Source organism: Aquarana catesbeiana, linkage group LG01 (assembly GCF_042186555.1).
Source record: "Aquarana catesbeiana isolate 2022-GZ linkage group LG01, ASM4218655v1, whole genome shotgun sequence".
NCBI classification, from domain to species: Eukaryota; Metazoa; Chordata; class Amphibia; order Anura; family Ranidae; genus Aquarana; species Aquarana catesbeiana.
In genome coordinates, this window is record NC_133324.1 from 886626931 (window position 1) to 886639285 (window position 12355).

Here is a 12355-nt window from a genome sequence, read left to right on the forward strand (position 1 = left end):
TGGAGGGCCCCTCCCCCAGAGCATCAGTTAGGCTACAGTAGCCTAGCTGCTGTGACATTATCAGGGAAGACCAGTTAAAAATATATTTGTTCCCGGTCTGCCTGCATTGTAAAACAACGGGTCGGTACATGGGAGGTCCTGTATGATGTCGGGAGGGAGGAAGGCACTTATGATTAGCTTCAGCTACCTATTGGCTAAGGAGGCAGCAGGGGGAGGTGCTGCAGCCTCCTCAGCCAATTGGTACACAAAGTGCGTTGTCCTTCCCTCCAAATTCATCCCGCGAGCTTCTTGTCTTAGTGGGTGTGGGGTAAAAGTAACTCTGATGCGGGGAGAAGGCTGAACAGAAGCTGCAGAATTGCATGAAACGAGTGAACTTCCTGCAGTGATCGGAGGTGAGAGAGGAGAAAAGTTACGTTCACAAGTTTACTTTTATTTCAGTCTACTACATGGCTGTAAATCTGGCCGGTAAGACCATGCAGTAAACCACTCTCGCACTGAACTCCAGGGTTAATAGGTGTGTACAATTATTGTGTGTTAACAGTTTAGGCACATTGAGGTTGATTTACTAAAGACAAATACACTTTGCACTACAAGTGCACTTGGTAGTGCAGTCGCTTTAGATCTGAGGGGAATCTCTGCTGATTTTATCATCCAATCATGTGCAAGCTAAAATGCTGGTGGTTTTTTTTTTTTTTTTTTTTTTTTTTTTTTTTTTTTTTCTTATTTTCCTTGCATGTCCCCCTCAGATCTACAGCGACTGCACTTCTAATACAAAGTGGATTTGCCTTTTAGTATCGTATTTATCGGCGTATAACACGCGCCGGCGTATAACACGCACCCCAAGTTTAGGAGAGAATTTTAAGGAAAAGAAACTTACATTAAAATGTCCATCAATGCAGCCTTGTTAGTGTCATTGCAGCCTTTTCAGTGTCAGTGCAGCCTTGTCCCCAGTGCAGCCTTGTCCCCAGTGCAGCCTTATCAATGCAGCCTTGTCCCCAGTGCAGCCTTGTCCCTGCAGCCTTGTCCCCAGTGCAGCCTTGTCCCTGCAGCCTTGTCCCCAGTGCAGCCTTGTCCCTGCAGCCTTGTCCCCAGTGCAGCCTTGTCTCTGCAGCCTTGTCCCCAGTGCAGCCTTGTCCCCAGTGTCCATGCCTCCTGCCGCTGCCGCCGCCGCCGCCATACACATGGTAGTAGTTTTAAATATGGCGCCGCGGAGTTCGGAGAGACTCGGCGCCGGCGGAAGTGAACGAACGCCGCCGAGATACACATAGCCGAGGGTTCTCGGCTCTTTCCGGCGCCGCTCACAGTCCCGCCCTATGATGGACATAACACAGGTCCAATGGCGGGACTGGGCGTGACAGTGAGCGGCGCCGGAAAGAGCCGAATACACCCGACTATGTGTATCTCGGCTCTGTGATTTCGGCGGCGCTCGTACAGCACCGCCGAGTCCCTCCGAAGTCCGCGGCGCCATATTTGAAACTACTCGCTATGTAAATGTCGGCGGCGATCGCCGACATTCACATAGCGATAGCGGGGATCGGTGTATAACACGCACCCACGACTTTCCCCTGATTTTAAGGGGAAAAAAGTGCGTGTTATACGCCGATAAATACGGTAAATAAACCCCATTGCGTTTGTCTATTGTAAGGTAGATGAGGATCAGATGACATTTTATGTCAAATTACTGCAGAAAACAAGTTCATTCCATGGGGCTTTTTTCTTGCCACTCATTTTGTATTTTGCACAAATTTAAGGTCCTATTGATTTTATATAAGAGCACTGCACATTATTTATCTAATTGTCTTTGTGATCAGATGTTCCGGGGTTTGAACATCCATGGGCAGCTGCCATATGTTGGTGGATAATGAATAAGAAGATAAAGCCCAGGTGTCCATGTTCTCTTACTACATACAGTTTATACAGCACACACAGCTGTTGCATCTGTTAGTGAAGGTAATAGTTTGTCTTGGACCGGCTTGGTCCAAAATAACTATTTAAACTTAAAGTGGAACTTCCGCTTATCCATCGACCACCCCCCCTCTCTCGAGGAGGGGGGGGTACTCTTCCCTACTCCTGGGAGACCGGCCCCCTCCTCCTTCCTCCACTGCTGGACCAATTAGGAAGCGCAGTGCGCTTTGCGCATGTGCAGTAGGGAACCAGCTCTGAAGCCGAAAGGCTTCACTGCCGGGTTCCCTTACCAGGAATGGTGGCAGTTGCACCCGATGCAGATCCCCTTGCTAAGACATGAACTTTACTCCTAGAAGGTGCATGCAGCCTGTGGTGCCTGATCTACATTTTTTAATCAGCAAAGTGGCGTTCTGTGTATATGGGATGCCCCTGAATCCTGGGTGTATACCAAACCAAAGGCTTTAAGTTTTTCCTTTTACTTGAAGCTAAGCCCATCACCACTATTCACCATTCTAATGCAGGAGCACTAGCAGCCAGTAGATTAAAGATGAAGTCGGCGCTAGCCTCCAAGGCACTGGAATGGATCTACTAATGGAGGGGAGCATGTCCACTTCGCAAAGTGAATGAGGTAAGGCTGTGTTTTAGTTTAAATACCCTTTAAATTAAATTGCACAGCAGCTAAGTGGTTGGCACTTCTGCCCAGCAGCACTAGGGTTGTCTGTTTGAATCCCAATCACAACACTACCTGCCTGGAGTTTGCATGTTCTCCCTTTGCCTGTGTGGGTTTCCTCCCACACTCCAAAGACTGGTAGATTAACTGACTCCTGTCTAAACTGGCCTTAGTATGTATGTGTTTGAATATGAGTTGGGGACCTTGGCTTGGGGGCTCCTTGAGGGAAGGGACTGATGTGAATGTACAAAATATACAGTGCCTTGAAAGTATTTATATCCCTTGAAATTGTCTGCATTTTGTCATGTTACAACCAAAAACCATGTATTTTATTTGGATTTTATGTGATAGCGCAACACAAAGTGGCACATAATTGTGACGTGGAAGGAAAATGATAAATGGTTTTGCAAAAAAAGTGCGAAGAGTGTGGTGTGCATTCGTACTGGGGGGAGGGGGGCTGGAAGTTTGGCCCCCCTTCCTTCACCCCCACCACAGCTGGCCCATTAGAGTTTCCCTTAGCCAAAATCGCCACGGCAGCAGCACCTGAGAGCCTATTCAAGAATCGGCTTGGGTGAGGACACTGCTAGATGCCTGGACAGCTAAGTGCCCTAATGGTAAAAGTCAGCAGCTACAGAATTTTGACTTTTTTTTTTTTTTTTTTTTTTTATTATTGGGTGGGGGTGGGGTGGGGGGGTGCAACTCCTCTTTTAAGGGCTCATACACAAGGGTATAGTGTATTTTATTTCATACAGCTCAGCATTATAACGGCATTCAGGAGACACGGTTGATAGTACAAATTAATTACAGGACATGGGTGTACATGAATATATATTGCTCCGAGTTTAAACACGTGCATGCATACGGATGTACAAGACTGAATGCAGACAGTCGTTTACGGTTGTGCGCAAGTACCGGTGTATACTTGCATGGAAAAAACATGAAACCCCCATAGGTAGGTGGGACTTTAAAAGTGACCAAGAACAATAAATTGTATCAAATAGGAAATTTTATTACAAAAACATATATTGAATAAAAGACTTAAGTCGTCAAGGCCAAAAGAGTACATCAATATTTATACATTTGATTGGATTTACAAAGTGCATACAGACACCTATAGGCTTATTGGATGAACCCGACGTTTCCAGCTTGATGCCCTTTCTTCAGGGCTTTTTAACATCCAGAGCCCGGTGTCTATTAGAAAAATATATGTAGCAGTTCCCCCATAGGGGCTGCTGATTGACTCTATACCCCACTGGCTACCCCGACGCTGCAGATCCTCTCTTACCTCTGACACCTCGGGTTCCATATTGCAATGTTATGTTATCAATGTGAACCACACACAGAGTTACTGAACCACTTAAGTAATTTACTGTAATAGACGAACATAAAAAGTGCAATTCAGTGTAAACAATAAGTGACAATTGACAACATAAAATATAAACTTGAGAATTGTAGATCAAATAGTTACCGTAATAGATGTATGCAGACGGGTGCACAATGGGATAAACGTCCAATATGCCCCAAAATTTATATTAAGCGCCTTCCCACTGAAACCTCAAAGCACACACACCAAATTTGCAGTATAATGTTATGAACATGCAACAGTACAATACAATAATATATATATATATATATATATATATATATATATATATATATATATATATATATATATATATATATATATATATATATATATATATATATAATCTCTATATCCTGTACTCAAGGGCCCCCCCTAGGTTGTAATGCCATGTTCCAAATGCAAAGCGAACTGTGGTGCTTTGTAGAAGAGGATAAAAGTCCCTTGTCTTCTTGATCTTCAGCTAGCTTATGGTATTAGACTACAGTATTTGTAAACAGGGAAACAAGTAGAAAGCAAATTGTAGGATAAATGATGCGCTGGTAATTGTGTACTTGCACATATAAGGCACTTTCTCCTTAGCAGTGGGTGCAAATCAGCATTAACTTTATAGCACAGGGAAGGCAGACCCTGAAGTTCCACTGTATGCAGGCTATGGATAAGTGATCACTTCTGTGGGACTACAAGTCTCACCAGCAGTCTGCAACTAACTCACACAGTGACCGTGCACTATATTGATCTGGGCAAGTGCCCGCTCACCACAACAGGCCCAGATGCTTGTAAGGCTCCTTTCCTTATAACTCAGTGCGATCCAAGCTGGCGCCTTCACACTGCATCGCTCCTTCTGATGGCTGATGACTGTAACGCAGAAAACCTCCAGAAGTCTCGGGTCCTCCGGTCCATCCGCACGCTGGTCCAGCTTACTGTGCTCTGAAACACCTCAGAGGCCAATCGATTCCGCTCCGCGCCTCACAGGCCGCAGTCTCCCGGTCGCACACACAGACCTCACTGCTGGCAGGTATTGAATGGCGTCCCAAGAGATCGAAATATGGCCGCACTGTTCCTTATATTACTGCTCCCAGCTTGCAGTGCAGTAACTTGGCCTTGTGGATCCTGTGACTTGGCATTGTAAGTTTAGTAGTTCCCAAAACAAAGTTAACACGAGTCATTTCCTCATTAAACTACATCTCCCACAATGCTTTGTAACTCTGCTCCACAGAAACCAAACAAAAGTGTTAATAGCATAGAGGGAGCCAAACGCACTTGTAATCATCACAACTGTAATGCCAATATTGTATAAATATAACATAATCTCTATCTCAATAAGTAGACATTCCGTACAGCAATAATATGTATTTTCTCTTTATATCTCAAAAAGGATAAACTGAAGTAAATTTATATAAAAGCACACATAATAGATAGCATGGGTCACATACCAGACAATATAGTTTGCCCATATGTTGTGGAAGCAGGGAAGGTCCCAAAAGTAAAAAGATAGAGAAGGCTGTTTCTGTGTGGCCCCAAATTGTTCCACAGAGGTCCCCCCAGCGAAGGTCCAAAGAGCCCCCAGAGAAAAATCTGATCAAAAGATCTGAAATGGAATTGAATATAAAAGGGTATATACTTGCATGCAGCCACATTCAGTAATTAGTTTATACAGGCAACACCTGTAGCCCCTGGATGCAGAAATATGGCTGTATATTACGTTCTACTGCCCAATACATTGGTGTGCTGGAGCCCTCGCTGTTACAGGTTGAACCTTAACTGTTGCTTTGACTGTTTCTATTTGGATGGTAAAACAAATAAAAGTTCTGAGAAGTAAATGAGTGATTTAATACTGCAGTAGTTTTTTATCCACCGTTCAATATCTAGCATTGATGCAGACACCTTTCTGTGAGTCTTTCAGATTTGTACTGTTTTAATTAATCTCCTCACTCAGCTCTTAGGCTCAGATTTGAAGATGACCTTTGTAATAAACGTAGAGTAGCTGCATGTGCCAGAGCGTCTTTTGTTTGTTTGGCCTGCGTATCGGACAGCTTGTTGGAGAATTGTCAATACTGAGACGATTAAGAGTAGGACAGAGCTTTCACAGGCGGTTCACACACTGCGCTCCAGGCACTACAGTACAGCTCAGGCTCAGGAAAAGAGAATTTATTTTTTCTTGGTGTTTGCTGGAGGATTTCAGGGAACTTACAGTCGCCCTTTTCAGGGTGAGGTGCAGGTGATGATAACAAACTAAAGGTCTAAAAGTGGTTCTGGATAAGCCGCTGGCAAATGTATGGTTCCCGTCTAATCCGTAACCTTAACTGACATTTGTTTTATAGAGAAATGGATAACAAATAGCAACACGAGACCTAATGAAAGTGCGGAGCTCTCCTTTCATGACAATAGCTGGGTTTTTCTTTCAGCTACGTGCCCCAGGACTTTAATAATAAATCTAATACTGCGGAGGCAAGAGGCAGCATGTAGTCTTCACTGCACATTGTAATACTTTTATGTTAATAGTACCCTATGTAAAGTGAACCTGTGAAAATGGCAATCCAGGTACAGCCATGGTGGAATAATTTCAGAAAAAGATAATCAGAAAGGATAATCCAATTTTTATATTATTTTTATATATAATATTTAATTAGAACCTTTTTGTAGTTTTTACATTTGGCCTGACTGACTCCTAAATTCTGAATGTATTTGCACACTGCCAATTAATCACTCTTATCCTTTCTGCATCTTTGCCCTAATCTAAACTAACCCACCAATTCCTTCCATAGATTCATACCTGCCAAGATATTATAGCTGTGGCCTCCAGTGATTGTTTACATCCTGGCCACAGCTGCACATTACAGCCCCATAGAATCCCATGAGGCTGACTCCCACCATCTCCTTTCAATTGTAGCCTTGCGACACTGCCCCCTAGCAGGGATGTAGTATACAGGTAAGGCCAGGAGGGTGAGGCTTGCAGTGCTGGATGTGAACATATTTTGTGGAGGGAAGGGTTAGTTAGAGGGGGAGAGAGAGAGAAACATTCCCATAGACACACTCCTAAACCTTGTGGTCAGCCTTCCCAGAAGAGAGGAAGCTGTTAACTGCAAAGAGTGGACCAACTCAATATTGAACCCTATGGACCAGTGTTTCTCAACTCCAATCCTCAAGGCACACCAACAGGTCGTGTTTTCAGGATTTCCCTCAGATGAAACAGCTGTGGTAATTACTAAGGCAGTGAAACTGATCAAATCACCTGTGCAAAATAATGGTGAGCCTGAAAACATGACCTGTTGGGGCGCCTTGAGGACTGGAGTTGAGAAACGCTGCTATGGACTAATGCCCTGTACACACGATCGGACATTGATTGGACATTCCGACAACAAAATCCATGGCTTTTTTCCAACGGATGTTGGCTCAAACTTGTCTTGCATACACGCGGTCGCACAAAGTTGTCAGAAAATCCGATTGTTCTGAGCGCGGTGACATAAAACACGTACGTCGGGACTATAAACGGGGCATACGTGGCACTTTGTGCGTCGGATTTGCGTACACACGATTGGAATTTCTGACAATGGATTTTGTTGTCGGAAAATGTTACAGCAAGCTCTCTGTGTCGGAAATTCCTATGGAAAATGTGTGATGGAGCCTACACACGGTCAGAATTTCCGACAACAAGGTCCTATCACACATTTTCCATCGGAAAATCCTATCGTGTGTACAGGGCATAAGACTGGGATGCCATTAAAGTTCATGTGCTTGTAAAGGCAGGCATCCCAATACTTTTTATAATTGTGTGTGTGTGTGTGTACACTAACCTGCTCTGTGTAATGGCTTTGCAAAGAGCAGGCCTGATACTCTTCTAGTCTGGGTCCCCCACTGGTGGTCCTGGCTCCCCCCTCTTTCCTCCCTCTCTAATGCATTAGGATAAAAAAAAAAAAAAAAAAAAAAAAAACAGTGAGCCTTTAGAACCACTTTAAAGCAGGGTTCCACCTATTTAAAAGTCAGCAGCCACAAAAAGCTGACTTTTAATAATCGGACACTTACCTGTCCCACGGTCTAACGATGTGGGCACACCGGCATTCTAACTGTGGGCGCCTGGCTGTGGCTTCACAGCGCGAGCTGTGCTGTGAATGGCCGGGCAATTTTCTGGGACCTGTGACGTGTCCCAGAAGATTGGAGGGAGGGGGGAGAGGTGATCTTCCTTTTGGCAGGGGAAGAAGTGGGAGCTGGGTGCCTCTAAAAACAGGGTACCCGCTCTTACACCCCCACCCCACAAAAATGACATGCCAAATGTGGCATGTCAGGGGGTCACCAACACTTAAAGCGGAAGTTCCATTTTTGGGTCTTAAAGCGGAGTTACACCCGATAATGGAACTTCCGCTTTAAGGGCTAGGTTCACACCTGTGCGGGCCGCGGTTTGTGCGAGCACTAGAGCCTATTCATTTGAATGGGCTGCCATGCCCCATGACACGCAGGAAAGAAGTCCCTGCGCTATTTTTGAAATTCCAGCCCGCACAGAAACCAACGTTCCCAGTACAGGTGGGATTTCCAGTGTGGGCAGCATGCCGTTAGAATTAATGGCACCCACCCATGGGTCCCGCATTTTCCTGTGTGGGTGGTGGCAGCTGCAGGTATTTGTGCAGGTCCTGCAGCACAGATGTCAACCTAGCCTGAAGTAGAACTAAAGGCAAACCCCCCTCTTCTTTCTTCTTTCTTCTGTCCCCCCCAGGTTGTCACCAGAACCAGTGTCCACTGGAATGTTTCCTGTTTGAGGGACAATCCAATATTTAGTATTTATTTTCACTCACGTGACAACGGTAAAATAGGGTGAATCTCCCTACTCCTCTGTATTCAAAAAATGTAACAATGTTTTTTGAGACCTTTTGACAGGACTTTTAACAAATAATCTAAACTGTTAAATGTAAGGCTAAATATAAAGAGTGTACAATATTATTTTTTTTCTAATTAACAGAGGTCCACAAAAATGTTATCAACCCAGATGAACATGAGCTGAAAACAGACTTCTTGCACAGCAAACATGCAGATCTTAAAGAGAAACTCCACAGCATCAACCAAGGATTTGAGCGTTTACGGAAACTGAGCCATGAAGGATATGCTGGTGGAAGAGGTACGTCTCTGTTTCAAATTGAGCCTCATGCAGAAGCAATTCTGCCTTTTTTCTATTGCCCATCACATATACTGTACATAACGGCTCTCCTTTTTTAACCACTTTGGCATCAAAGCAATTTTGCTTCTTCGTCTTCTTCTTTCTTCTTTCTTTCTTCAAAAAATAGGATACGGGGCGTGGCCTGGACATGGCTGAGTGAGGACGCATTCTCTCTGAGCTCCTGTCCTCGTCCAGAAACACCCGACTTATAACACCCTACCTGAGGCATGCAATCAGCCAAACGACACAGAACCAGAGCATCCATCCGAGGGACACCCACTGGCAAAAGTCCCGGTGAGATACGCCGCTATTTCTTACAAGTACAAGGCTCCTATCCCGGGACTAAAGTTACGGCGCCACGAGGCTCACCGCGCGGAGAACATCAGAGGGCCCCACGACAAGCTGAGGCCTATCCGACTCCCGACTCACGGCCTGCACCGATACTCCCTACAGACTCCTACGGAGAACCCCAAAAAGACGTGATGTCTTCCCCACAACCACCAGCTCCAGTCCTAATCGACCACGACATCAGAAGCCTGCTCCAGGCCCTACCCACCAGATCGGATATAGAGGCCTTGATACTTAAACTCGAGGAAACACACCGCCGGGATATCCAAGAAGTCAGAGGTGAAATATCAAACCTGACAGAACGAGTATCTACCGGAGAATCCTCGGCTTCCCTACTATCGGAGAGAGTGTCAGCGTTGGAGCAGGCCAGGGATCAACAGAGGGAAGCGGCCATCACCCTACAACTACATTTGGAAGATGTAGAAGACCGCAGCCGTCGCAACAACTTGCGGCTCCGGGGTATCCCTGAATCGGCACACCAAGAGAACTTGGGGGAGACGGTGCGAGAGATCTTCCGCACAGTATTGGACGATCCCCAGGTGGAAATCGAGCTAGACAGAGTGCATAGAGCCCTGGGTCCCAGATCTGATGACCCGGAAAGACCACGGGACGTAATCTGCAGGCTCCACCGGTACACACAAAAGGAAACTATCCTTCGACGGGCATGGGAACATGGTGATGTGGAGATAGAGAGCTCCCGCGCGAAGATTCTGCCAGACCTATCCAGAGCGACCCTTAGACGCAGAGCCTTCCTACGCCCACTTCTAGACCTGGCAAAACAGCAAGGACTCACCTATAGATGGGGGTATCCCTTCTCGGTACTATTCCGTGGAGCAAGTAGTTCCTTCTCCCTGCAGCGCCCGGAGGACCTCCCTGCCCTCTTCAGATTCATGGAAGCAGAACCGATTCAAGTACCAGACTGGCTTCAATTCCTCCCTCGTACGTCTGGCAGGTCAGGACTCTTGAGGCCGCGCGATCCCCTGCCACCGAGACAACAGAGGAACAGACGCAGGAACAGGTCGGCCTCGGGTGGTGACATACGTGAGTAGGCCTCTGGCCGCCATTCCCTACCTAGACACAGTCCCTTACCGGCCCAGACAGCAGACACCAGGCCCTTGTTGACGGCCAAACCCCACAGTACTCCCACCCCACCCCTCAAGGGAACCACTCACACACCTGAGAGACCCTTGGGAACATCTGCGACCGACCCCGCTGGCACTGATCCCATCCCACGCATGATCGCTCTCATTCACGCTCCCTAAGGGGGTCAACCATACCGGGGGAACTTTGTTCATCGCACCTAGGGGTACCACTGAGCCCCGGACTCATCAGGACTAACGCCCTTCACAGGAGCACTCAGTGATTACCCCATACGGAACCCTTTTTACAACCCCCCTGTACTATGGGTCACAGGAACACATGATCTTGTGAGAGCGGGATCAAGCGTAACCATCCCCTCTGCACATCCGCCATCGGATCATCTACGAGATATGGGAACACTACTTTTAAATGGAATCCTGTCTCTCAATTAATCCCTTGGAGGGAAACGAAAGTTCCCGCTATTCTCTCCATCCACCATTCAAAATCCTTAAACCGCTCCCACGGACATAGCCTTTTCTCTTGCTGGGAGGTTCCCTACCCTATAATCCATCTGGTTAAGTTTTATTTTGTGTCCCCTATCCCAAACAGTATGCTCTGATGCGATGTCCGGGGGCTGCGCGCGCGGCTCACACACTTTGGTGGTGCTGCCGGGTGTGCTGCCTAGGGACACCAGGACCCCGGTGGGGGAAATGTTATTTGCTTGCCTGGTTCATTTATCACCCTTGTGGGTCTATGATCCCTTCATTAATGTCTAACCTTGCCTGTTTATTCATATGGTTTATTTGGTCTATTTACAATTGTTACAGTAGATTGCTTATATGCCTCTTTCCCAATTAGGGTTCTTGTTTATTACTTCTTTTATGACGAATACAGATAGTTGGGTGTGGACGGCGAGGTGCGGGGACTCTTCACTTGGCCCTGCCCTCTCACCGTCCCCACTAGGTGCGCGCTCCGTTCTCGACCTCCTGTCGGTGGAGTGTATTAGCCGTTTGGGCTACACTAGATCTTTTCTCCTTTCTTACTAAACCACACACCTTAATACCTGTTCTTTTTTTCTTTTTCTTTCTCTCTTCTCATCTCCCTCTCTCTTACCCTACCCCCCCTCCCCCTACCCCCTCCTCCCCCCCCTGCCCCTAATACCTATTTTTTCTTTTTTTTTTCTTCACACACTAGACGTCCTGCAGAGATGGACTCCTTAAATATAGTCTCACTAAACGTAAAGGGCCTAAACACACCCGAGAAAAGACGGATGATGCTGCAGGACATGCGCCGCAGAGGCGCTGATATTGTTTTACTACAGGAAACACACCTCAGAGAGGGGTCCTTGCCGACCCTTCAGAACAGGTACTACCCGGTAGTGTATCACTCAAAATACAAAGAATCTAAATCTAGGGGGGTGTCTGTTCTGATCTCGGCAAGGGTCCCTTGGACACACATTGAGGCCAGGCTTGACGAGGAGGGGAGATCCCTATTCGTACGGGGTAAGATAGGTGACATCAAAATCACCCTGGCCAATCTATATGCACCCAACACACATCAGGACACTTTTCTAAAAAGACAGCTAGACCTACTCCACCAATTCTCTGATGGTCAATTGATCATAGGAGGAGACTTGAACGTCCCACTCACACCGTCAGAAGACACTTCCAGTGGGGTGTCCTCGACGCCTCGAGACCTACGTAAACGCATTAACGCGACATTACAATCTCTACAACTGACTGATGTTTGGCGTCTCTTCCATGCAGGAGAGAGGGACTACACCTTCTTCTCCAAGCCACATCTATCCTACTCTAGAATTGATTATTTCCTAATACCCCAT

General features: G+C 46.4%; 1 protein-coding gene across 1 annotated transcript in view; it reads left to right on the forward strand.

The window, feature by feature from the left end:
- LRPAP1 (LDL receptor related protein associated protein 1) overlaps positions 1–12355 on the forward strand; it is a 34907-nt gene that overhangs the window by 11425 nt on the left and 11127 nt on the right. Inside the window, exon 5 of the mRNA XM_073610852.1 lies at positions 8893–9048. Within this exon, the coding sequence (XP_073466953.1) occupies positions 8893–9048 (156 nt within the window). The remainder of the gene's footprint in view (positions 1–8892; positions 9049–12355) is intronic.